General features: G+C 37.5%; 1 protein-coding gene across 2 annotated transcripts in view; it reads right to left on the bottom strand.

The window, feature by feature from the left end:
• The window catches only part of il1rapl1a (interleukin 1 receptor accessory protein-like 1a), a 288,177-nt gene that overhangs the window by 23,025 nt on the left and 239,632 nt on the right, over positions 1-25,520 (bottom strand). For both annotated transcript variants that reach the window (XM_047371180.1, XM_047371181.1), the window contains exon 7: positions 3,067-3,199. In XM_047371180.1, coding sequence (XP_047227136.1) covers positions 3,067-3,199 — 133 coding nt within the window. The remainder of the gene's footprint in view (positions 1-3,066; positions 3,200-25,520) is intronic.

The raw sequence follows: 25,520 nt of genomic DNA, 5'->3' as shown, positions 1-25,520 counted from the left end.
TCTATCTATCTATCTATCTATCTATCTATCTATCTATCTATCTATCTATCTATCTATCTATCTATCTATCTATCTATCTATCTATCTATCTATCTATCTATCTATCTATCTATCTATCTATCTATCTATCTATCTATCTATCTATCTATCTATCTATCTATCTATCTATCTATCTGTCTATCTGTCTATCTGTCTGTCTGTCTGTCTATCTAGGAGGCCCAGTAGGCATCCTGATGAAATGGTGGAAATAGGTTAAAATACGTAACAAACATTTTGTCAACTTGTATTTTCTCTCATTTAATCACAAACATTACCACAGTGCTTGCTCATGTAGTGATGAACTTCCACTTCATTCATTGCTTTTATACACCCACATCAGTGTACACCTGCAAAACACCAAGCCACCGTGCTCAATAATTTATCGACCACCTACTTCATTATGCTGAGACAGATTTGTTTTGTTAATTTATTAATCTCTGGATGCTAAGCTAATGTCCAGTCAACCGTGCCTTGATAACATAGGCAGTCTTGTCCTAGTGGCACGAATGAGAATTTATGGGCTCAGGTTACCACAGAAATGAACTCCCGTCTCCAAAATCAATAGGCTCTGAGTTGGGTAAATAAACGCCTGCAGAAACACGAAGCAACTCAAGGTTTGACTGCTCCTCTTGGCGCTCAGGTTTGGCTGCTGACAATTCAGTGATAAAACTGATGACAAAATTTTAACCCTTCAGAAAGATACACGTTATCATATTTAGGGCAGAGAGCTTGACCTTATAGTGTAAAGACTAGCTTAGGTTTATCTTCTATCTTTTTCTCCCCCTGTGGTTCTCCTGGCTAAATCTGTGGTTATTTGTGTATGGAAATGAAATCAAAGCAGGATCTAAGAAAGCCCAGGGTATCAGCTTGAACAATAGAGAACGGATGATCAAATACATTATTGATCTGCTGCATGAAGTCTGGGTATGAATTATTGAGCAGAGAAGCCCTCTGCCTTTGAGTGGGGGGAATCTTGTTGTCAGGGAGTAATAGAGGAAGAGAGAAGCAAAGGGCTTGTTTAAACTGCAATTTGTTAGTCCTGCATGTGTGCATCAGCGCAGCAGAAAACTCATCATCACAGATGCGTCTTCGTTAACTTTGCTTTGCAGCGTCTTGGAACATGTTTCTACCATCTATCTGCTTCTTCTGCTCTAACTCTATCTTCTCTCCTTCTCGTCACTTCAACATTTTCCTCCTCCTTAAGTGCTTATGGCCCATCTGCATGATGCAACTACAGGTGGTGCAGAGAAGGAGGTAGCCAAAAAATCTGGTGTAAAATATGGCAGTAGCTAACAATCAGAAAGGGCTGCATCCTCTGCAAACAACCCTAATGGGAAACATTCACTAGGATCAGGGAGTAAACTTCCGTGAGCAAAAAGGAGTGACATAAAGTTACTCTTGTTTAAAATATCTGAAAGCCCCGGAAAGAGGAAAGGTTTAGAGCCTGCACTAAAATAAAACCAAACAGGGCAATGGTCTTAAAAATTATCTCAGAGGGTTGCAATGCTGGCGCAGCTGTAGAACACGCAACCCATGCATAAAGTCTTCAGCCCTCAAACGCGGTCCCAGACACGGTGACCTGTGCTGTATGTGTTCCCCCTCTCTTCACCCTATTTCCTGTCTGCCTACTGCAAAACAAATCTTTAAAAAAATATAAGCTCAGCATTATCTTTAAAGATGCAGTATAATGCTAGTGGAAAGTAGCAAACGTGTTGTTGTTCTGCTTGTCAGCGAGCAAGTTCATGATAAACCAAAGATGAATGTATTTGCTCTGGACCAAATCCACTGTAAGCTGCAGAATTGTTTTTCCAGGTTCAAAAATTTAAATTAGGGGTGGGCCGGTTGCCAGTATCACTATATGCCAAAACATTATGCTTTCACCACTGCCAAAAATTTCCCATCACATAGTTTCTGCAGTTTAAAGTCAGTTTAACATTTCAACGTTTTGTCTGCCTGTTTGGAGCATAGAGTGAAGCAGTGCTACCCCTCCACCATCTTTTGCGCACAATGCTAGTCACCTGGCTTGAATAAGGCAACAACAATTTTCTGTCTCATATTAAAAGGCAAATTTGGCTATCATAAAATACTTCTGGTTGCAAAACAAAATAAAACGGGACAGTCATGTCTTTTCTTACACAACTTTATAATTTTCTTTCTGCTAACATTCATCAAAGAAGATCATGATTAGACCCGATCAAAGACATAGGAGGGGACTTTGTTTTACCTCTGATTAACTCTGACACTCTAAACAGGTTTAAGATCATACCTTGTAGTAATTTAACACAATGTAAAGAGCACAATCTGTTCTGGTACGATCAACAATAAGAAATTAAAGAATGACAGATTTGTTTCAATGCGTTACTGTTTGTAAATATTCCAAATTTATTTAGTGGGTAAAAATAAAGCCAGTCTTGAGAAACAGTTTTAACAGGGACACTAATTGGCACCAGCCAATAGACTTCCATGATCCACTGTCTATGCATTGGAAAACAGTTATTTCTTAAGGTAAATTTGCTTCCCACTGAATGATTGCACTAAAATTAAGGCTGGATTTTTCTAAAATTTTCTGTGAGAAATTATACTACTGCAAAAGTCATTAATTTATTTTTAAACTTTTTACACATCTTCTGCAGGGTTGCACTGTATGTCACCTCTACATGATAGGACCTCTCTGCACATCATTGCAAGTAGAAAGTCCTCTCTCTTCCTTGTTAATGACACTTTCTTCCTTCAATCAGGCACAGTTGATAAGAAACAAAAAAAAGTGACAAAATAAATGAATAATGACCTGCAACAAGCATAGCATAGCAAAACAAATTAAAAACAGAAGCTGCTTTAAAGGCAGGGGATAAATCTCTCGTCGGTTTAGTTTAATCTATGCAATTTAGAGCTAATGGACTAAAACGTGCAAAGACTATTGGTATTGTCATTTTATCCTTTGTGGCAAATTTGTCCACATCTGCAGTTAATTCTTCATTACTGCTGATCTGGGGGAAATGACTCGAAGCAAAGCTGCATGTTTCTTACTTGATGTCGCTTTCCTGGACCCTCTCTTCGTCCAGGTCCTCTATGAACTTCTCCCCCTTCATCCAGTAGATGAGCGGGCTGACATCTCCACTGTAGCCAAAAAATGCTCTGCATGTGAGGTTCAAAGCGCCTCCTGCAAAAAGAGGAGACAGGCTGTCACTCTCAAGAGCCCTGCTGTCTTGTTAAAGGTGACGTGTTTGTGCACAGCCTGAAAAATCTAAGTCAGACGCACCGACACATGCTTATTGCCATTAAGCAGTTGGCATATATATATTTTTTTACACCCACACATGCAAAGGCACATGCTTTACAACATTATTACACAGAGACAAATTGGTGCACAGATATCACATAACTTTTGGTGGAGACAATCGTCCTTTACACTCAGCAAAATGTTGATTTTCTGATGGAAAAACAAGAGTTAAGAGTAATGACCACATAGGGGCACTCAAGAGCTGCCCAAAATCCCTCCTGGAGACTGGTGTCATGGGAAAAAATAGGGATTTGAGAGAAGACAGACGATAACATTATTTTATTTGGCGCTGCTGCTGGGTACGAGGGAAGGTCAGGAGTCAACAACTGCAGTTTGCAGAGAGTTGATCTGTGGAAGAGGGAGTAATTGTCTCTGGGGAGTCAATGGGATCTTTGCTCTGTGAATGAACGGCTAAAAAGAGAGGGCAAATATTCACGCGGGCTGTCACTTCAGTCCCAATTAAAAAAGTTTCACTAAAACTACTGGTATTATAAAGTTATTCAAGGGAGAAGAGAGATGTCAAATAAATAATGAGCCAAGGATGAAGAAAAAGTGATAAATTATAAAACCATCTTTCACATGAAGCACCCCTCCAAGCTGATCAGAGCTGGCATTAACAGGCCTCTTTTTGCCTCCACTCATGTTCCAACTGTTAATGCACTTGAACTATGCAAGGTGGAAACAAAGCATTCACATGTTCATCTTTTATTCCATGTAAGTGAAAATCTGAAAGAAATGGGTCTGGGGGGCACTGAGCACACGTTCCTGCCTCTCTGCAACACGTAAACAACAGTGAAAGCTCATCCCCTACTGTAAACTCTTCAGTGTAAGAGTCTCCTCTTGGAAAGAGCCAAAATGCTTAACAATGCTGACAGTGCACTGACTAACCTCTAACGTTTTCAAGTTTTGATACACTTCAATGGTATTTTAGGTGATAGACCAACACTAACTAGTGCAAACATGTGAAGTACCGGATTTCCATTTTTAAATTGAAAAAATGTCAAATTGTTGTGTGCATTTATACCTTCTGCTGCAAATCTGCAAATTGTTTGGAGTATCTCTCTCTACCAGCTTTACACACAGACCAAAAGAAATGTTAAAGAAATGCCATTTTTCTTTGCAAAGTAGCTCAACGTCAGTCAGATTTGATGGAGAATATCTGCGAGCATCAATTTTCAAGTCTTTCCGCAGATTCTCAATTGGGATTTAGTCTGGACTTTGACTAGGCCACTCTAACATATAAATATGCTTTAATTTGAAACTTTACATTGTTTCTCTGGCTGTATGTTTTGAGTCACTGTCCTGCTGGAGGGCAAATGTCTCAAGTCTTATTCAACATCTAAAATATTTTCTGGCACTCCTGAAAAAAAGCATCCCCACAGCTTGATGCTGAAACCACCACCATATTTTGCCAAAGTGAGGGTGTGCTCAAGGTGATGAGCCATCTTAGTTTTCTCACACATGCACCACTTTGCATGTAGACACATTTTGGCCTCATCTGACCAGACCTTATCCACATGTTTTTGCTGTGTCCCCTACATGGCATCTGGCAAATTGCAAATGCCACTTCTTGTTGCTTTCTTAAACAACGGCTTTCGTCTTGTCACTCTCCAACAAAGGTCAGGTTGGGGAGTGCAGCTCCTCCGTTGTTACCCTTAGCCTCTTGGCTGTTTCTCTGATTATACTGTCAGTTTAGGTGGACGTCCATGTCTCGGTAGGTTTTGCAGTTTGACTATATTGTTTCTATCAATAGATGCAGGATTGAACACTGTCTGTTGTCTTCCTTGGTCTTCTTTGCCCTGTTTGTTCACCAATGTTCTCCAACAAACCTCAGTTCAGAGACCCCTGAAGGCAACAGGTCGCCCTGGATTTTATTTAGGGGTAACAGAGTAAATGGACAGAATAAAAATTAACACCACACTTTTTAGATCTGTATCAGTGAAAAACAAAAGCCATGCATTATTTTCTTTACTATTTACAATTATGTGATACTTTATGTTGATTTATCTTATAAAATCCCAAAAAACAGGTATTAATGCTTTTGCAAGGCACTTTGTAGGAAGAGTTATTTTCCTTCACTAGCTGCAGAGCTTAGAATCAGGCACATAAAACAAACTAATGCAAATTTTTAAGAATTATATTTTGTTGTACAGAGCAGAACAAAGAAGAGACAAAATAAAAACACAAAACAGAAACGTTACAAAACACAATGAAATATTCCCAATTTAGCTGGTAAAAGTACATATATAAATGTACTTTGTGCAGTTAATAGGGCTACGGATTCAAATAAAAGTCCAGTTGTTTTGGTTTGTAAGTTTGCCACAAAAAAAAAAGGAAAGATTGTACACCTACACCAACTGTAGAAATTAGAATGGTTTAAAAGCAGTCTAGTGTAACAATTTCCCCACCCCACCCTAGAAGTCATTGCGGCAACACAGACCAACCACTACAAGCACAGTAGGCCTTTTCTGCTCTTTTAGGTATGATGTGATTTGGTGTGATCATTTCTTGACTACTGAGATGCATTAAAAAGACATTACATGCACAGTGACTGAACATGTGCATGTCATGCTACCCTATGCAGTCTGGGACATGATCTTTATTCATTTTGTTATTCTGATAGGAAATTGCAGAGCCAGAACCGCAGAGACCCGAGATGAAACTCAAATAAATAACACATTTGAGCACACCTATGTTTAATTCAAATTATTTATAATACAGTAAGAACTTAATGTTTAATTATTTATTGCAAGTCTGTTTCATGGCATTAAATTATAAAAAGGGTCAGCACATTGCTGACAGCAGCATTTTTCTTTCCTCATGCTTTACACCATGGCTGTATCAATGGGTCAAACGTGTTCAGAGCAACACCACAGAGGTTAGTTTAAAAAAAAAAAAGAAGATTGTTGATGTTTGAACTGAGGCTCTGTATCCTCTGAGCTTTTCCTGTCTGCAACCGAGAGGTAGCTTCAAAAGACTTCAGGAGGTCACTGACAGAGCGGGGAAAGTTTTAAGATGTGCAGGGAGGACACTCAGGACCGAAGCGATAGTACTCTCTGCAAGGAGCAATGACTGACATTTCCAAAGTTCAACAGCCACTCTCAGCTTGGTATTTGTGCACAGCCAGGCTCTACAAAGGCTACATGCAAAACCTACAAAATAGGAGCCCCCAGCACATGAGCACTACTGTAGAATTAATTTACTGCACAATTAAATTACATAAAATATCTGATACAGAAGCAATGTAAAAAGCACTGTGCATCCTCCCTGATAATAAAGCTGTTTGGGTTTATCCCAACTGCAAATTAAGAATGTCACACTGCCAGCAGCCGCTGCCTGCAGAGGAAGTCTCCGCTGAGCTGCCTGGGAATCACAGGAAACAGCCGACACCCTCCTGCTGTCTTATTCTAATCCATACACATCACTTTCTAAAATACCCACATGTCAACCTGTGTTAAGACCAGTGGATAGTGATTATCATTATCTCTCTCTGAAATACGCAATTACAGCTGGGCACTGTCTTATCAAGATGGAGGCCATGCATTCTCATTAATCCATTTCACTCATTAATTTCCTATAATTCCTATTATTTTCTATTATGTTTCATCACAAATGTCCTTTGTTCTTTTTATTGAGCATTTTTCTGTATTTTTACAGCATTCCAGATTAGATTTAAAAGGCTAACACATTCTTCTTCAAGCTAATTGACAAAAAAAGTCTAGCTGTAGTTTAAATGAAGAAGGTGGAGAACAGACAAGTATTAGCCAGACAGAAAGAGAGGGCAAACAACAATGTACAAACGCTTTAGGTAGTCAGAATGCTTTACAAAATATGAATAATAATTACTTAGTTTTATCAATTTAGAAATGTAGATAATTTTGTTAATTGATGAAAACAGATTATAAACACTTTAAACACCTGCAATTTGAAAGCGTTATTAGTTTACAGCATTTTTTCATGCAACCCTAGAACCTTTGCACATTACTTTAGTTTTACAAAAACAACATATGAAAAAAAAAAACTGTTAAAGTTGATGGTGTGATTGCTAGTCTGTACTGCGAAGAGAGTAATTCAAACTAAAAACAAGAAGGAATAAAAAATCTTTATGGTCTCACACTGTCAAAGCCCCACAGTGGTGTCTTTAATATTATGATCTATTTATAGCCTCAGAGCAGAGTGTAACCTATAGTAACTCAGAAGAATGGTGCTGGTGCTTGCTTCAAGTGATTTTGAATGTTAATGACTTCCTGAGTCTATTGATTTTCAAATCCATAAAGTTTTATAAAGCATGCTTGGCTTTTCAATAAAAGAAAAACAGACAAGTAGAAAAAAATGTCAACATTTTAGGATGTTTTAAAGCAGCAAAACAGTCTGCAAAGAAAACAAATCACAGCCTTAAGTTTCAGTCATAATTTTAGGAGATATCGATTAACTTTCACATAAAAATTTTTATTTTTGTATAAGAATAAGAAATAATAAATAAGCATATCTCCCTTATGATTGTGTTGCTCTGGATGTGTTTGTTTAAATCACTCAACCATCTGAACTGGTAACTTAGTATTACATCCTAGTGATGGCCGTTTGAACAAACTTCTTCATTTTTGGTTGCTTTACAGCTAGGGAAGAGCTCTCTCCTGTACAATATACATACACCCACACAAAACTTTGGTCACTCTGGCATTTTTTTTGGCATCTCATTAATATTGCATGATAGAAAAATCTTTGTGGCTTTCACACTTTTTGAATCCTTAGATTCAATTAATTGATACAATTAGCAAGGCCATGCATAGTTAAGGGTTTTTCTCTACATCACTGATCCTAACAAAGGCAAAGAATATATGGTTAATAGATGGTCAGTTTTGACTGCCTTCGTCGTTTCTTTGCTCCAATGATTCTATTGTAAAAACTAAACTCTAAGATACAATCACAGTTTCTCGCTGATCAACAAGTCATTACATGCTAAAACATCATCAACTCTGTAAAAATCTAAACAAACATACTTGAACCAAAATCTTTATAGAATGTTTACAGTAATGATTTCTTCAATTCCTCCATATTCTTATCTTTATTCTACCCACACAGCTGATGTCTTCAACAAATTAAGTTTAAGCACAAAAAATAATTCCCTCACTGGTGCAAAGAACAACACTTGGCAGAAAACAGTGTGAAGAATTTAAATTTATCAACCACTGACTAATACAGATTCTCAGCATGATGAGTTTTCAAGAGTTGGTTTATTTTTTGTGAATATCTTTGTGTTTTTTTCCTCAATACACAAGCATGGATGTTGAATACAGTTTGAAATACAAAAAACGGTAATTGCTGAAAGGAAGCCATGAGATTTCAAAAAATGCAGTTTGCCAGAAAACATGTATGGGACCCAGCAAACATGAGAAGGTGCAGCATGGATCACATGACTACTTCCATAACACTACATGATGGAGGGTTTGACATCAGCCTGAAAACATAATTTCCATTGTGAAACATGTCATGCTGTTGGAATCCTTTTCTACAGCAGGTACGGGAAAGTTGGTCGGAGATAATGGGAATATGAAAACCTGTTGGAAGCTGCAGAAGTCCTGGAACTGGGGCAGAAGTTCACTCTTTACCACAAATATGACTTCAAACATACAGTCAGAGCTACAATGGAATGGTTTTCTGCACACTTTTTCGCTATAACGTGTTGGTTTCTTACATAAAATCCTCTTAAAAACATTGAAGTCTGTGGATGTAACATGACAAAAGGTGAAAAAAGTCAAGGGCTATGAATATCTATGCAGCAAGGCACCTTAATGCCAGATGCGATATTTTATCACAAGAGCCTGAGGAAAGTGCTTTAATACAAAAAATTTACATTTTTATGTTTGCACCTCATTCTTTCAAAAAAGATTATGTTAAAATCATGTTGCAGTATGAATTTATGAGTCCCACAAGTGCAGTAAAGCATTAGGGAATCAGATTTTTCCATATGTAAAATGGAGAAACACTAACTTACTTTGAGATCCACTTACTGACTTAAAAAAATCCCCCAAAAAAACACTTAAATGCTTGTATTTCATTAGTTTTAAAACTGTAACTTTTTGCAGTCATACAGTCATTGTGCTGATGACTAACAAGCCTCACCTGCATTTTATTTGTACCCCCCTACCTGCTCCATCTTTGCAGTTATTCTAAAATGCTCTGACACGCAATACATCTTGGGGTTTCTTATGGCAACAAAGCTTGAAAGTTGTTAATCACATGTAAGTTGCTTTGGATAAAAGCGTCTGCTAACAGACAAGATGTAATGTAATGTTACCAAGCAACTAGTAGAGATTTTAGGAAGACATTTCAGCCTGCCAAGAAATAATCCATCACATAATCCATCACATAACCAAAATAAAGTTACAGTGAGTTAATTTTTGAGTTGTCAAGGTAAAGATAATACTGCTTTTTTAAATTACACACTGCTGGTGTACTTTATCGACAAATTGTCACATAAAACTCTTTCAGGTGACAAAACGTAGCATTTATTGGCAGTTGCTTTTGTACAAAATCCATGGAAACATTCTGCATGTATTTGGCAGAAGCTTATGTCTGAAGAGATTTTAAAAAACTGAATGAATGATGTAAATTAATTCACTGAAAACACAGACAATTTGGGCATTCATGCCAAAAAAGAATATAAACAGAGAGACACATTATGCCTTTTAAATGATCATAAAGACCCTTTCATTAGATTAACCACACGGCAATGTATGCCAGTAGAAAAACAAGTGCCCTGTAATGTGGGACAGGTCTTCCCTCACTGGAAAATAAACAGATACATTCTGCAGCAGTAATTGACAGACTGAGTAATTAGGAGACAACCGTCCTGATCAGGTTTAGAGGCACTTTAAAATGATCCTCAGTTTGATATGCATGGAACCTTGCTGAATGTTCTGCTGATTTCCCTGTATTTTTGGGAAAATTAGACTTCACAAAGCTCAGATCTACACAGAGGAACACTTTCTGAGCCAAAGGGAAGAAGAACAAACCTTACACAGAAAAAGCTCTGCAGATGCTGTCCAAACTCAGCACAGATGCACACAACACAGTGAGACTGACAGAGTGAACACTGAAAAGGGAGCAGATGAATGAACAGACCTGCAGAAAGTAAAAAAAAAAAAAAAAAAAACAATAAACAATGCATGTACAAACATAAATGTCGAAGAAGCCTATACTCACAACCTGCCATTTCTTTTGGTTTCATTGCTTTTTCTTCGGACCTTAAGTAGATTTCCAGGCACTGTAGCTTCAGTGCTCTGGGGAAAGTTTGATTATGTGTAACAGCCACCACCATGTCTTATTTGTAGAAGCATCAGCTTTGAGGACATACTTGTAAAAAATCCTGGTACGGTTAGATTTGGCCTTTGTCACAACCCAGTGTTCCCATTGTTTTAAATGTGGAATGAAGTAGTGGCACAGTGACCAACTGCTAGATTAATTTATTATAGCTCTGTCACACAATTTGCTCACCAGATAAGAAAGGCAGTCAAATATTTTTTTGCCATGCTGAAAGAAAGTTTCTACATGAGGGCCATTGCTACAAAATTAGTGAAGCTGAACACAACATGAGTTAATCTCACGCTATGCTATATCTGCTCTAATGAAGATTCACACAACTTGAAACTGAAAGTTAAACTGTCTCCATGACTTAGTTTCTGATTATTTTGCAACTAATAATCAGACCATTTTGGGGCGATTAAAGAGAGTATTGAAACATAATCCCTTGAATAGGAAAAAAAAAAAAAAACATTGACATCACAGCAAAAGTAATGTAGCTTGTCCTGGCATGGAAGAACACCAAATTGCACACCACCGATTCCAATGTACACGCACAATTCAAAACGGGAGTGCATTAAAAGCGACATACATATTTCAAAAAAGTGATAGGACTTGATGTTGCACAAAATGTCTGCATTTTTTTCATGTTTAGATCCACTTTTTAATTGACTGATTCAAGACTTTATTGTCATGGTATACACATGGTATACATATGGTATACATATGGTATACACACAACAAAATTAAAAAGTGGTGCATTCAGTATATACACCATATATATATGCTATATATATATATATATATATACACACATATATATATATATATATATACACACATATATATATATATATATATGTAAACTTCAAATATAAATATAAATAAGAGGTCCTTGTGCATCCAGCCCTGGCCTGCAATGAGCCTGGAGGCATTCACCCAACTGCTTTGGCGGAAGCTAACATTAATTAAAATGCATTGAAGTTGTGAAAAGACGAGAATAAAGTGGTCATGGCCCAAAGGTAGAAGCTGTTTGCAACTGTTTTTGTTTTGCTCTTCAGGCATCTGAAGTCCTTCCTTGAGGGAAGTAAGGAGAACAGAGTGTTCAGGGTGGGAGAAATCCTGAAGATTTTTCTTGGTTCTGCAAATATATTGACAATGTAAAAGATGGTTTAGTGAGGACAAGGATGAACCAATGATATTGTCTGCTATGGTCACCACCCTCTGTAGGGCTTTACGGACAGCTGCTGTGGAGCTGGCATACCAGGTTGTATGACCAAACGCTTTCAATGGGTGGGGTGGTAGAAAGAAACCAGCAGCTTCCCTTTTAACTCCACTTTCTTCAGCAGTCTCAGAAAGTGGAGTCTCTGCTGGGGTGCTTTGATTATAACCAGGGTATTGACCATCCAGGTACTGTCTGTGATATGAATCCCAGCTTGAAAGTGGAGACTCTCTCCACCAGGACTTCATTAATGTAAAGGGGTCTCCAGTTCCTCTGTCTTTTACCTGAAGTCTATCACCATTTCTTTTGTCTTTTTGATGTTCAGTGATAGATTATTCAGTGAACACCACACAGACAAACTCTTCACTTCATCCCTGTATGTATCCCCTTATCACCTCTGCCAATGAACCCCACCCACTGTTGTACCATCAGTAAACTTGATAATTTTGTTGCTGGGGTGGGCTGGTATACCCTCATAAATGTACAGGGTGTAGAGGAGTGGGCTCAAAACACAGCCCTGTGGGAAGTCGGTGCTGGTAGAGAGGGTTGAATAAAAAAGCATAGATGGCAAAACAGTAATACAATAGCTTTACAGTTTTGCCACATGAGGTCCATTTCAGGTTCGTCAAGCAACTAATAAATACATTAACAAAAAAGAAAATCAAACCAGGCATCTGAAAAATCTTTTGTACAAAGTTATTGCTGATCCTTTTTTTGTACTTTCTGGTTTATAGGCTAGAAAGAAAATATGATTTCAAGACCATGAACATTTTGCATCATGCCCTTCCTGCAGTTTAATCTCCTTTTAATTAGATGCCAGAAATAACTCAATGTTGTGTTGTTGTTTTTTAGTTCAGAGACCCACTCATACACATTCACAATATCTCACCTAAAACTGCAAGCTGTCAGTCAGCTGTGTTCAATGGCCAAAGAAAAGAAATGCCCTAAACCTTTCTCCTCATTACAAAAATTTGCTGTTTGGATATTTTTGGTGGTAAACAAACATATGTGATATATCACATGATTTCACTGACATCTCAGTACTTAAAACTGAACATTGATTTCAATCTGCTAAATATCTATTGCTGAAGTTGACTTGAAAGTTGCTGTAATGAAGTGTTACCCCTTGTTTTGCATAGCTGTCATTAAACTATATAATCAATACTATAGTTCGACTAATTTGTATTAGTGTTTTGACAATGGTAGCAAGAGAAGTTGCATTTCTGTTTTTTAAATAAGAGAGCTACATTGTAAGCTAGGTGCTGAGTCATATTAACCATATGGTGTAATTTACTCATGTTTAGATCCATGAAGAACATTTGCATACAGTGCAGGAGATTATTTAAAGCCACATCTCTAATTTAAAGAAGTGTGTGGGTGATATGACCTACAAGCTCTCTTCTAAAGAGAGCAAAGTTGAGATTTACTTTCATTAGAACATCATTATCCTGTAAAATGCATATAGACCAATTCTCTCTATTTCAGATAATACAAAAAACTAATTATAAATAAATGTATGATGATTATAACCTCCTTCTAACAATGCAAAAGTTCAGTCTGATAACCAGCATATGCACTGACAATGTTAGAATTTTCTGTTGAACTTGAGTAATTTTATTTTGGGTCCATAATGATTGGTTTTCACATTAGTTGAGATATCATAACCATGTGTCCATATTGGCACGTCTCATGTTTACAGTTCAGCAGATGAATGTCAAGACAGTTTTGAAGAAAAAAAAAAACCAACTTCCCAACGACAATCTGTAAAGTGAAAAAAAAACACCTAAAAAAATAAAATGCTACATGTGTTTTGACTACTATTTGTTTGAATTCTATATTAATGGAAATAATCTATCAATATTAGTTTAGTTATTGGGTTGTAGTTATAATAAAAAAAGTTATTCATTTCTTTTGTGACTGTAGCTCATCTGCTACAAGGTTCAACATGCTGTTAGACAGTGTTCCAAAAGATAAGAAATTTCTGAAATAATCAAACTAGCCAGTTTGGCACCATGTGTGCTATGTTACAGTCACTTTAATCGACTTTCTTTTCCAATTTGATGCACAGTTTCAACTTCAGCAACTTCTCTTTACTACATTTACATGTACTGAGTTGCTGCCATGTTGTTTGCTGATTCGCTACATCAGTTAATGACCAATTGAGCAGGTGTATCTAGTAAAATGGCTGGTAAGCACAGATCTGTGGTCTGATGGAATAACGTCCGGTAAATATGTGGTCCAGGTTAAAAGTAAATCGGTTTCTAGTTCAGGTGGCATAGAAAGTAGTGGACTCTGGGAGGTATACTTATGGTGAAAACCACCTTTGTTTTTTCAGTTTTGAAAAGATCATGCAGGTCTGCCACAACTTGTCAAAATATTTTAGAGCTAGGACAGTTGCCAGGAACTACAGGTAATTGAATGGAAGCTTGGACTATGCCAACATCTAATTCTCTTGTACCACCATTACACAAATCCCCCCCACCCCACGCAGGCCCATCTGTGGACAATACCTTCCAAAACCACAGCTTCACTTTTAGGGATTGTGTATTCAACACACTAGGTTTCATTCACAGACAGAGAGATAATTTGGAGGAGATGATTACTAAAAGTTGAATATCAAGGTGAAGTAATGTAAGCAGCTAATAAGAGTAAGTTTGCAGATGTTCAGGATGATGGGAACTCTAACATGATTGAGCCCATGATGGCCATTATCTTTAAAATCATCAAATCATGCAATTTTCTTCCAAACATGAACTCATTGAGCCAAGGCTGAATCAGAGCCACTTTGTTGTCCGGCCGACAGACTCAAGAGCCCCAAAAAATACTTTGAGCCCTGCAGAAAGAGAGAGAGAGAGAGCTCCATTCTGACCGGCCAAGTAAACGAAAAGGGATTCATGCTGTGCAAAATCAGCCAATTTTAGACCTTCTTTGACAACTTTCTACCATTTATTCAGAGTAGTGTGTCAAGGCAGATGACAAAAAACAAGTCTCTGTCTTGGTCTATGTCCTGGTGAGGACAATCTCCGGACAGATGAAACATTCTCAGTAGCTGGCTTGTCATATACCATAAGGTGTAGTCACATTCTGTTGTAAAGAAAAATACTTTTCCCTTTGCTTGTTTTAGCTTGGTGCTCATTGCTAGAAAAGAAAATTATCAGAAGAACAAAAATCTCAAAGTCAGCACTTTGCACAGACATGCAGCAGTCTGAGGCAACAGTCATGGATGTGAACAAAAGCAGTTAAGCTAAGTCCTTAAGGTCTTTTAGAAGACAAGTTTTACTAGTGAGAATGATAAATTAATGGAGGTGTAAGAACTGAGTGAAAAATGTGGTGAAGGATGGATTTACCTGCAGCCTCAAACCCTCAAATTATAATAAAATGTCAAACTTAAATGAGCAGTTAAATGTCTATGTACTACATAGAACAAGGATGCCTAAGTCCAATCCTCTGGAGCAACTACCCTGCACCTTAAAGATGCATTTCTGCACCAACTTACCTCAATCAAAAGGATGAACTCCCTTATCAGCATGTCATTCAGCTCTGCAGAGGCCTGGTAACGAGCTATCCATTTGATTTAGGGATGTTGGAGGGATGCATCTAAAAGTTGCAGGATAATAGCTCTCCTGAATGAAATTCAGACCATTTGTGTATTGCGTGTTGATATTTTCAATTTATTTTTATTTTTAACTGTGCAAGGTGTACGATGATTACCTGTTTTCAAGACTTTTTGGTCAAATAAATAATTTTTTCCTTTTTACAATTTAGAACATTATAGTTTTTTTTTTCTGGCTTTTGGAATACAGTAAAATCTAAACTATACAGATACAGATTTGATTCTTGAATTGGATATATTGATGAGGGAACCAATCGAATCACTTATTCTGTCTGCATTGTAGTGGAAACTATTTTTTAGCCAATTTAACTGTGGACATTTAAACGAACAGTTCAAAAAACTGCTGCACAATTAAGTAAACAAAATATATATAATAATCTCAAATGTTTTCTTATTCATTTGAGCCTTTAATCTCATCTGCCAAGACAATTGTAGGATTTGGAAATGTTGGCAGCCTGTTGGAAAAATCTGACATATGGTAGAAACATTTGCAGTCTAGAAAATACAATGGGATACAGTGCTAACTGGGATAACTGCACTAACCAGGTATAACAATGTTAAAAATAGTTTAAAATGTCAACATCATATGTTCTTGACGCTATTTCACCAACATAGTTAACTATTTTTTGGAGTTGTTGGTGTGATTTCTCTTTCTCTCCAAATTGATCCTAGTTATCAAACAATGCAGTTAAATTCAGTTTATAATTGAAATCTGTAAAAAGGTTTGTAATCTGAGAAAACCAAGCAGAGCACATCGAGTCTCAGACTTGCAGCATTTACTCCTCGTGGACCATCATGTAGCAACAATGGACAGTGGCTTTCCGGGTAAAAACATGAGTGGTCTGCTGTGTGACAACTCGAACCAGCTATTCATCATTACATCGCACAATAGAGATGTTTCACACAGGCTCTGAAAATAGACAGTTTAAGGTAATTGTCTATATTACTCAGCAGACTGCAAGGAAATTGGGCTTTATGACTCTAATAAATAATATCTACTAGCAAAAGGTCATTTAAACTTACTTTAGTTTCATCACGGATCAATAGGGTGTAAAAAACATTTCAGAAAATAATATTTTATTATATAAAATCATAGAAGGGATTTGGGTCTTTTTATTAACTATTTGTGTTATCTACTTATCTCCATAATTCACAATACAATGTGTCTGACATGATTTGTTTTCTGTACAAAACAGATTATGGGGTTACAAATGAATGAAGGGGCAAATTAACCTGAAACTAAAGTGGGCACGAATAGTTTTTTTATAATAACCTCTAAAACACAAGGATGAAAAGAAAGTGTTTGGTATGTCTTTGCAGATGTATTTATAATATATATGCTATTATAATATATGGATAAAATTATATAGATTTCAATAGTAGATTATATTCAAGAAATCCTGAATTGGAGAATCTCTAAAGCTAATTGCTCTACTGTCTCTCTATTACTACCCATATTATGCCTAATCTTGTTTACAAAACACGCAATTTGTAAAAACTGTGAAAGTTTTAATTTGAAACCAATTCCACAACTTCAGTGTCTGACAAAGCTTCGCTTTCAGAGTTTAGATGTTTTTGGCTTTCGTTAAAATGGCCATGTGGAAAGCGCCAACGTATGCATCTATATATAAGAGCGTGTGTGCGAGCGAGAGAGAGAAGAGAAGGAGAGAGTTTGTGAATATTTCCTGTGGATATCGCTGCAGGAGAATCAGAAACAGGTCCTGTCAGTCATCATGCTTCCCCCACAAGGTGTGAAACAAGCATGAAAAAGTGCATGTTTCTGTGTAATCCTTTTTCTGCACTGAGGAAGGCTCAGTGTATGAACAAGACAAGAAGCAAGCAGGCATCTGTAGCTGTGGAGAACAGAATTAGGATATATTTTAAACTACAAAGAGATGTACATCCTTTTGTGTTTATAGGGAATAGATACGTCATAACAAAAAGGGCCAGTGAAGAAAGTAGCAACAGTGCAAGTTGCAGCATTTCTGTGTGCTCCTCTATATATAGCATATAAAAATACACATGTGCACTAGCCAAGAGCAAGAAAGAGATGAACACTGAAGAGGCAGGAAAGATGAAAATGGAGCACTGAAAAGGAATAACAGCTAGTCGGCATCTACAACACAAGATTCCTTGACATTCTCGTTCCCACTGCTAAATATATTGAATCTCATTTCCTGTCCAGCTCATCGTTCAATGCAAGAAGAGGGATCTCCAGAGAGAGCTATAACCGTGCAGGTGTGTTTGCTGTTTAGTGGTAGTATAAGAAAGGGGGCACTAAACTCAGAAAAGTCCATGTCTGCCTGTCAAGCATTTTTTTTTTTTACTTCAGCTGCCTGAAGGCTTCTATGACTACATCTACTGATCTGATCAGCAGCAGCTCTGCAGGCTCTGCCAATGCAGAAAATTAAAAAAAGACAATTATTGTAATAGATTAAAATTGCAGTCATATTGCATACAGAATATTGGTGATAAGCATAAATTAAGGCTTACTATGAGTAAAAAAAGCAGAATTCTTTGTCCAAATATCAAGCAATTATAAAACAAATTTAAAATGATCTGCAAGCAGGCCTCATCCCTGATCCTCTGGCTTTTTGTTCCAAACTTAGACCGGAGTTAGTGTGGAACAATGGCGACAAATAGGACTAATGAATTTTAGTCTGCACTGCGGAGAAGTGCAGGTCAGGACCAGAGGGGTACAGCATTAAGTGCAAAAGAGAGGATTGGAGGAACTTTGGTATCTTGAGCCAGAGTAGAAGAATGAAAACGGGCACAGAGACCATAAAAAGAGTTGTGGACCAGCTCTTCTACCATTCTAAAAATGTCTCCTATCAAGAGACAAGCCTTTAATCACCATTACAAGCCAGGTAACTTTTAACAGAAGAGAATCCTATCTGTTTTTTTTTTCTCTCTATTGCTCCTTATCCCCATGTCTGACGATCAGAGAGAGAAATGTAAGCCTTTAATTACCGGTAAAAATTATGGCCTTTGTGAACAGGTAGTTGGCGCCCTTGCTTTCATTCCCTCTTTTTAGTGTGCTAATCGTTTTCGTTTTGATGACATAATAGGTGCTCTGCCTTAGGCCAGGGAAGACATAGGCCTATTGTGTCACAGTATGCACTGTGGGGGATGTTATGATGATGTGATGGTGAACTTCATCTGTTTTTTACTTTGCAAGTGATAAATGTAGCTTTGAGAACAAGAAACCCATCTCTTTTTCAACAATGATTCATGACTATTTACAGCACTTGCAAAAGTTCATTTTGTTATTCTTCAATCTCAAAATGTAATTTTTTATGTATTTATTAGGAGAAGAACATTTTATCCAATCTTGTCCAAGTCTACTACAGATTCTGTTAGATGTATGGTTTGATAAAAAACCATTCTGTTATCCCTCTGGTTTAAGGTTGTTCTCCCACCCCAGTCTCAAGTGTTTTCCAGCCTTTTGACAGGCTTTCTTCGGTATTTATCTCCATCCATCTTCCCATCAGCTTCTTTCACAAAACATTTCCTTTATAATCTCGCAAAGACAAACCACCTCTGAGCTGCCACTGGCCATTCATAAATCACAAGTGGAGACAGGCAATATCCCGCAGAGCTGTGAGTTTTCAGAAATAACGCTGGCAGTGCAGGATGACAGATGGTGTCATTGACATCAGCACTACGCATAAAATCTGCGTCTGGAGTCTCCCCGTATAAACAGTAAGAGCGGATGACAAATTTTAGCGATCCTGTCGTTGGCAGAGTAAATGCTTCAAATTAAAAATGATATTTCTCACCATCTTTCTCTTCTCGCCAGAAATGATTTTGAATCTTTTTTAAGCTTTTAAATCTTGCGGATGGCTGGCCGCACAAGGTGTATGTCATCAGTACATTACTCCCTAGACCTGAGAAGCTAGCTTGCCCCTATACAAGTCAGCTGATGTGGGGCTGTGACTTCTACCTCCTTCGCTGCATCGGCCCTTTTACAAAACACACAGACATGCCAAAAAGTGAATTAATCCTGCTTTGAAGTGTTTTAGATCAGATTCAAGAAATCCTGCATCAGAGAATCTCTAAAGCTCATCCTTATTATGCCTAATCTTGTTTACGAAACACGCAATTTGTAAAAACTGTGAAAGTTTTAATTTGAAACCAATTCCACAACTTAAGTGTCTGACAAAGCTTCGCTTTCAGAGTTTAGACATTTTTGTCTTTCGTCAAAATGGCCATGTGGAAAGCGCCAACGTGTGCATCTATATATAAGAGTGTGTGTGCGAGCGAGAGAGAGAAGAGAAGGAGAGAGTTTGTGAATATTTCCAGTGGATAACGTTGTCTGAAAAGGACTGTACCCTCTGAACTATCCCTGTCCCTGCTAAAGAGAAGTATTGCCACAGCCTGATGCTGTCGCCATCATGCTTAAATGTGGGGAGGGTCTGTTCAGATTGATGTGCAGTTTTACTTTTACACCACACATTTTGCTTGTAGGTCTCATGAAAGAGTATCTTCTTTCACATGTGTCCCCTATATGGCCAGTGGCAAACCTGAAACAGATGGCTTAATGTCTTATTCCTTCCATAAAGGGTTTGTTGAGTGCACCACTAATAGTTGTAAAGTCTACAGATTCTTCCCACCTAAGCTTTGGATCTCTGGAGCTCCTCCAGAGCCACCATGGGTCTCTTGGCTGAGTCTCTGACTATGCTCCTCAGTTTAGGTGGACAGCCTTATTTTGGTCAGTTTGCAGTTGTGCCAAATTCTTTTCCCTTTTCAGATTATAAATCAAACAGTGCTCCATGAGATTCTCCAACCTTTGGATATTATTTAAATAACCTTACCCTGCTATAACGTATCTGAGTTTTTCAACAACATGGTGTGTTCCTCAGTCGTAATCATGCTGTTTGTTCAATAACGTTCAATAACAAACTGCTGAGGCCTTCACAGAACCGCTGGATTTATACTGATATTAAATTACAGTCAAATAAACTATTCGCTTTAATTAATAAGGTTGCTTCTAAAGTCAGTTGGTTGATCTTATTTATGGGCTTACATAAATAACAAAATAAAATATGAAAAAGCATATTAATACTTTTGCAAGGCACTGAAGGTAACTGTGAATTAAAATTACCCAAAAATACCACACCTCATCCATTTGCTTGATTTTCCAACAGACAGTTGCACATCATAATTGAGGCTGTAAAAACCGCAGGGTCTTTCTCTCTCACCAAGCATCTTTGTTGCGCATTTTGTATGACTGCTAAAGGCTCAGCACCGTCCTTTTCTTTTATGCTTCCGTCATCTTTAAGCCGGAGGGTTTTGGGATCACTTTTCACGCTACTCTATGGGTTCATATAAAATCTTCTTTTATGGCCAAAATGAGAGCAAAGATAATGTAATTTTTCCCTTTGTGCAGTATGTGCTATCCTTCTGAAAACTGCCTTTCAAGCAAAACTGGCCCCTTTGAAAAGATTTGCCCCTCACCTCAAGAAGCCTTTGACAACCTAAATAAGTGTTCATTGAAATTATCATGAAGACAATGATGTGAAGAAAAGCAGAAATTTGGAATGGGCAAAGAACAAACTATAAGAACATCATAAGCCAAAGACATAAGGATTTGTAATTGGTTCCTCTCCAAGAGGAGAGAGGCTTTTGAACGGTGTGTTTTGAACACTTGATGACAAACTTCACTTTAGCAAACAACCCAAGAACAGCCTCGCTGCAGGCAGCAACACACTGACCAGAATACCAACTGAGGCCAGAGTAACGCAATAAAGATCAGTGCTCACTATTCAACAGATATCAGCCATCACTACTAAACCCACATGTCCCATAGGACTTAACCTAATCCTGTTCGACACCCTTGTATCCTCCCACTTCTGTAAGTAGAAACATATTCAACAGCTTTACTGTATCATACATCTCACCTAAAACAACTGTAACATAAACAGATTGTGAGCTACAAAAGGTTTCTCAAACTAAATAAATCAAAAATACTCAAACATAATAACAGTTAATTGGATTTAAAGGTAGCTCTTGGTCTAAACCAGTCCAATCAAATTTATTTTTGAACAGTTTTACGATTCTATGCCAATACAAGCATAGCAACAGAGCTGAAAGTTGAATTTTGATTAACATGCAAGTGTCTATAGGCACTAAATCAAGGAAGAAACTGCTTGGGACCAAATAATTAGTTAAAAAATAATTAGATGAATGCAAACACTGTTTAGACAAAGTGAAATTATAGTAACATGTCTTACATGTATGATACATTGTTCACAAAGAAAGGGTAAGCATGGCACCATAACCATTTAAACTCACAGCTGAGGTCTTTTAACTCTCTGTAGTGGATTTGCTGGGAGAAATATTTTCTGTAAGCTTTGCAAGTCAAATGAGTCTAAATACATCCAATGATTAAATGTTACTACTCCAAAGGAGTTACAGCTGGTCAGAAAATCAACGCTAATGCAAATTTATTATAACTTGTATTAAAAATGACAATAGTTTCACATGACCTTTGGAGCTTCACACAAACCCTTGACTTACATAATGATCATTTTGGCTCATCTCTTCATGCAACATTTCCTTTTCCTCCATTATCAAAACACACGGCGATTTACAGGGGAGGGTAAAAGTGATCTCAGCTTTGCTCCATTAGTAAGCAATCAGTGTGACTATGCTTTGGGGAAGTTTCGAAGATTTTAACCTATGCTGTCCTGATCACACTGAACATTTTATTCTCTCTGCCTCTCTGACTTTGCCTTTGTTTGCAGACTTTGATCAGACTTTGAAAGATTACTTTTAATCAAATAAAACCCATTCACTCACTGCTAATCATTTCATTGTTTCATCACTAATTCTACAATACAACATACCTTTACCCATTAAAGCTGTTGTTCTGGTCAGAAGTTGGCACTCACCACTTACACAAACGTAATTTTCAGCTTAATTGATGCCATTGAATTTTTCCAGCGTATTATTTATTTATACATTTTTTTGTGTTGGTACAGGTATAAAACAGGACACTTCAATGATTTAAAAAAACCAAAAAAAAACAAGAGTTGGGCACATATGTTTGGATTTGTGGAATGGTGTATTCCTCTTATTCACCCTGGGACAAATTTATACTTTCAGACTCAAAAAGAATGGCTGAAACGCACCATTAAAAATCCTGAATCAATAATCATGCCGATGATGATTGTACATTGCAATTTCAACTATTGGTACTCACATGATGTGTATTAACCAGTAATTATTTGCAAAATTCTAAATATTTGCTTATACTGTTCTCTCACTTTGTAGCTGAAGGTTTCTGTTCTGAATATGAAACTAGATATGTCCTCTAACTAAAACTGCTGTTTATGTTGTTCTTTTTAGGTCCTCCTAAAAACATATTTCTTCAAATAAACATCCACAGAGACACAGACATAAAGTCTTTCATTCCTTTTGGCTTCTATCATACTATGAGACGCCCAACCCTCTTCACCTTGACACCTCAGCCTCTTATCACACCTCGGCCACTGTGTCCTTACTCACCCTTCGGTTTTAGAAGCTAATTCTCAAATCTCAGCGCACCTATGCAGCTTTCACCGACTGAAGCCTTACAACCCTTCTTCTCGTTCTTCTTTTTCTATCTATTTTTTCTCACTCTTACCCTCTTTGACTCCTGCACATTTCAGTTTCTGACACTTAGTAACCGTGTTCAACCCCTCCGCCCGCATTGCAGAATCTGGAGAATGCAAGTCCGGTAAATTCTGGGCTCTTTGAGTGGGAGGGTAAGATTGAGCTTCCGCCACAGGGAGTTGTATGTTGATAAATCAAAATCAAGTCTGACAAATGACTTGTGCCGGGGTGGGCTGGAGACACTGGGATGGGGTCACCAGGGAAAACAGCAATGTTTACATACTAACACAGGGTGATGACGTCCCCTGGGACTTGGCAAGAGTTGGGATAATTTCAATCTTTCAAAGTACCTGTGGGAATGGCTCAGAAACGATGCTTAGGATGAGTTTCAGCCAATCAGGGAGGTAACGAGGGAACACGCTAGGATGTTAATTACCACAATGATTTCCTCTGAGATGCAGTGTGTTTGATTTGTGTGTGTGTGTGTGCGCACAGCATCAATCAGAGCCTCCTTGTCTCCAAAAGAGATTAAATAAGCTGCACTGCATAAATACATGCCGGAATAACACATCCATCACTTTTCCCCAGTAACTGTCACTTTTGACCACAACCACAGACTTTCATGTCCCCTAAATACAATGATGTCACATGCTCCTCAGCAGAAATCTAACAGCGCCTATGTTTCATTTTCCAATCCATGAGTCCTTGCCAGGACTTACTTTTGAAGACATCAAAAAGCATTGCATCATATCCTATTTTCACTTCCCTCCCTTGCTCCCTGGGGATCATTACTTTAAAGAACACTACTGGGATCTGGTTTCTATAGAAACTAAATCATTCACAACCTAGCTTATCCACAAAAAAAGAAGATGAAAAAAAGACTTTCAATTATCACCAGAAAACGAACGCTGTGTGCTTGTAGAAGCTTGTGTCTTTTCGAGCACATAGATGCATGTAAATTAGGTCAGCGGGTTAAGCAGTAAAGACAGTATGTTTTGTATGCACATATTGTTTCTGCACGCACATTTTCCCAATATGCATTTCATTCAGGATAAAAATAAATACAGTTCATGTGCTTTTTTTTTTCAAAACCCTATGAAACATGTGAAGTCAGGCTTTTCTTCAGTAGGTTTTACACACATCCGTAATATATCCGTAATATCGGCAATAACAATACCAGGCAACTGTCTCTCTCTTCTTTAATAGTCCCATAATTGTTCTTTGTCAACCTAAAGATCTCATTTTTGAGTGTAGAGCTCGATTCTTTGAATATGACATTTAAATAATTACACAGGCATGCCTACATATTGTTGAATATAAACCTTAATATGCAACAGATTTAACAAAAAATTTTACTTTAAAATGAGGTCATGCATGTGCTATACTTTTTTGTACAACATATTGGATATGTCAAACAAGGGATTTAGACTATAACAAGTAAATATGATGTCAAACTAAAGGCTGCTGCTCATGGCGCGGATCTTTGCGATGTACAAAATAACCTGCTGACCACAGACATTAAATCTATCCCTAAATTTTTCATCTGTGTAACAATGTAGTAAAAGCCTGGGTGCCTGGTCAGACTTTATGGCAGTACCCATCAGTACAATTTAGTTAATGTTTCAGAGCTGTTTCTGCAGTCTGCAATCATTTTTAGGTGTCTTTCTGCCACTTAGTGGGGCATAAAAATAAAGTTGATGGGGATAACACTGGGTTTCTATACAATGGGTATGCATTTAATTTATTGTGACAGGTTTATGTCTCAATAGTATTTTTAAAATAATTTCTACACAGCAACTTAATGTTGTTGTAATTATGAATATGAATATATTATTTAATATTTAATATTTATATTTTTATATTTTATCAAATAATATTTTGGTCTGTAAAGGGTTGTCCTGTGAATACCAGCCCAATAAGTCGATGGTATTAGGACAAAGTCAAAAGGGATGAGCCAAGCTTTGACATTATTGAACTGCACAACTCTGCACACACATGGAATGAATTCACACAATTTCTTGAAATACACGAATTTATTAACAAAAATAAGTCAACTCAAAGTCAAACATATTTCAATCAACAAACTCTTCACTATGCTACAACTAAACTTTAAAAACACACAAACACAGAACACAAAACTGAGCACGAGTGCTGCAGATAGCCTGCTAGCACCAAGATAGCTGAGTTCAACACAAACAAAACCAAACTTCATAAAACGGAAAAACGTTTAGATTATTTCATCCTAAATTACTTTTATCTCTCTACTTTTATCACCTAACCTCGTATGTGAACCATGCTGAGGAAACGTTTTCTGGGCGACGACGAAGTTTGAAGAAAGCTCTGTGAACAAAAGGGTTAGCTACAGCTGACCACCATAGCTGTTGGGTGGGGCGGCTTGCTCTGTCCGCCGACCAAACTGTACCTTACAGCTGTAACCACGGTGATGTGTCCCGTTGTTCTTCCTTTTG

The sequence above is a fragment of the Girardinichthys multiradiatus genome, chromosome 7 (genome assembly GCF_021462225.1).
Source record: "Girardinichthys multiradiatus isolate DD_20200921_A chromosome 7, DD_fGirMul_XY1, whole genome shotgun sequence".
NCBI classification, from domain to species: Eukaryota; Metazoa; Chordata; class Actinopteri; order Cyprinodontiformes; family Goodeidae; genus Girardinichthys; species Girardinichthys multiradiatus.
Note: the sequence above shows the minus strand (reverse complement) of the source record. Positions and strands in the feature narration are given on the sequence as shown.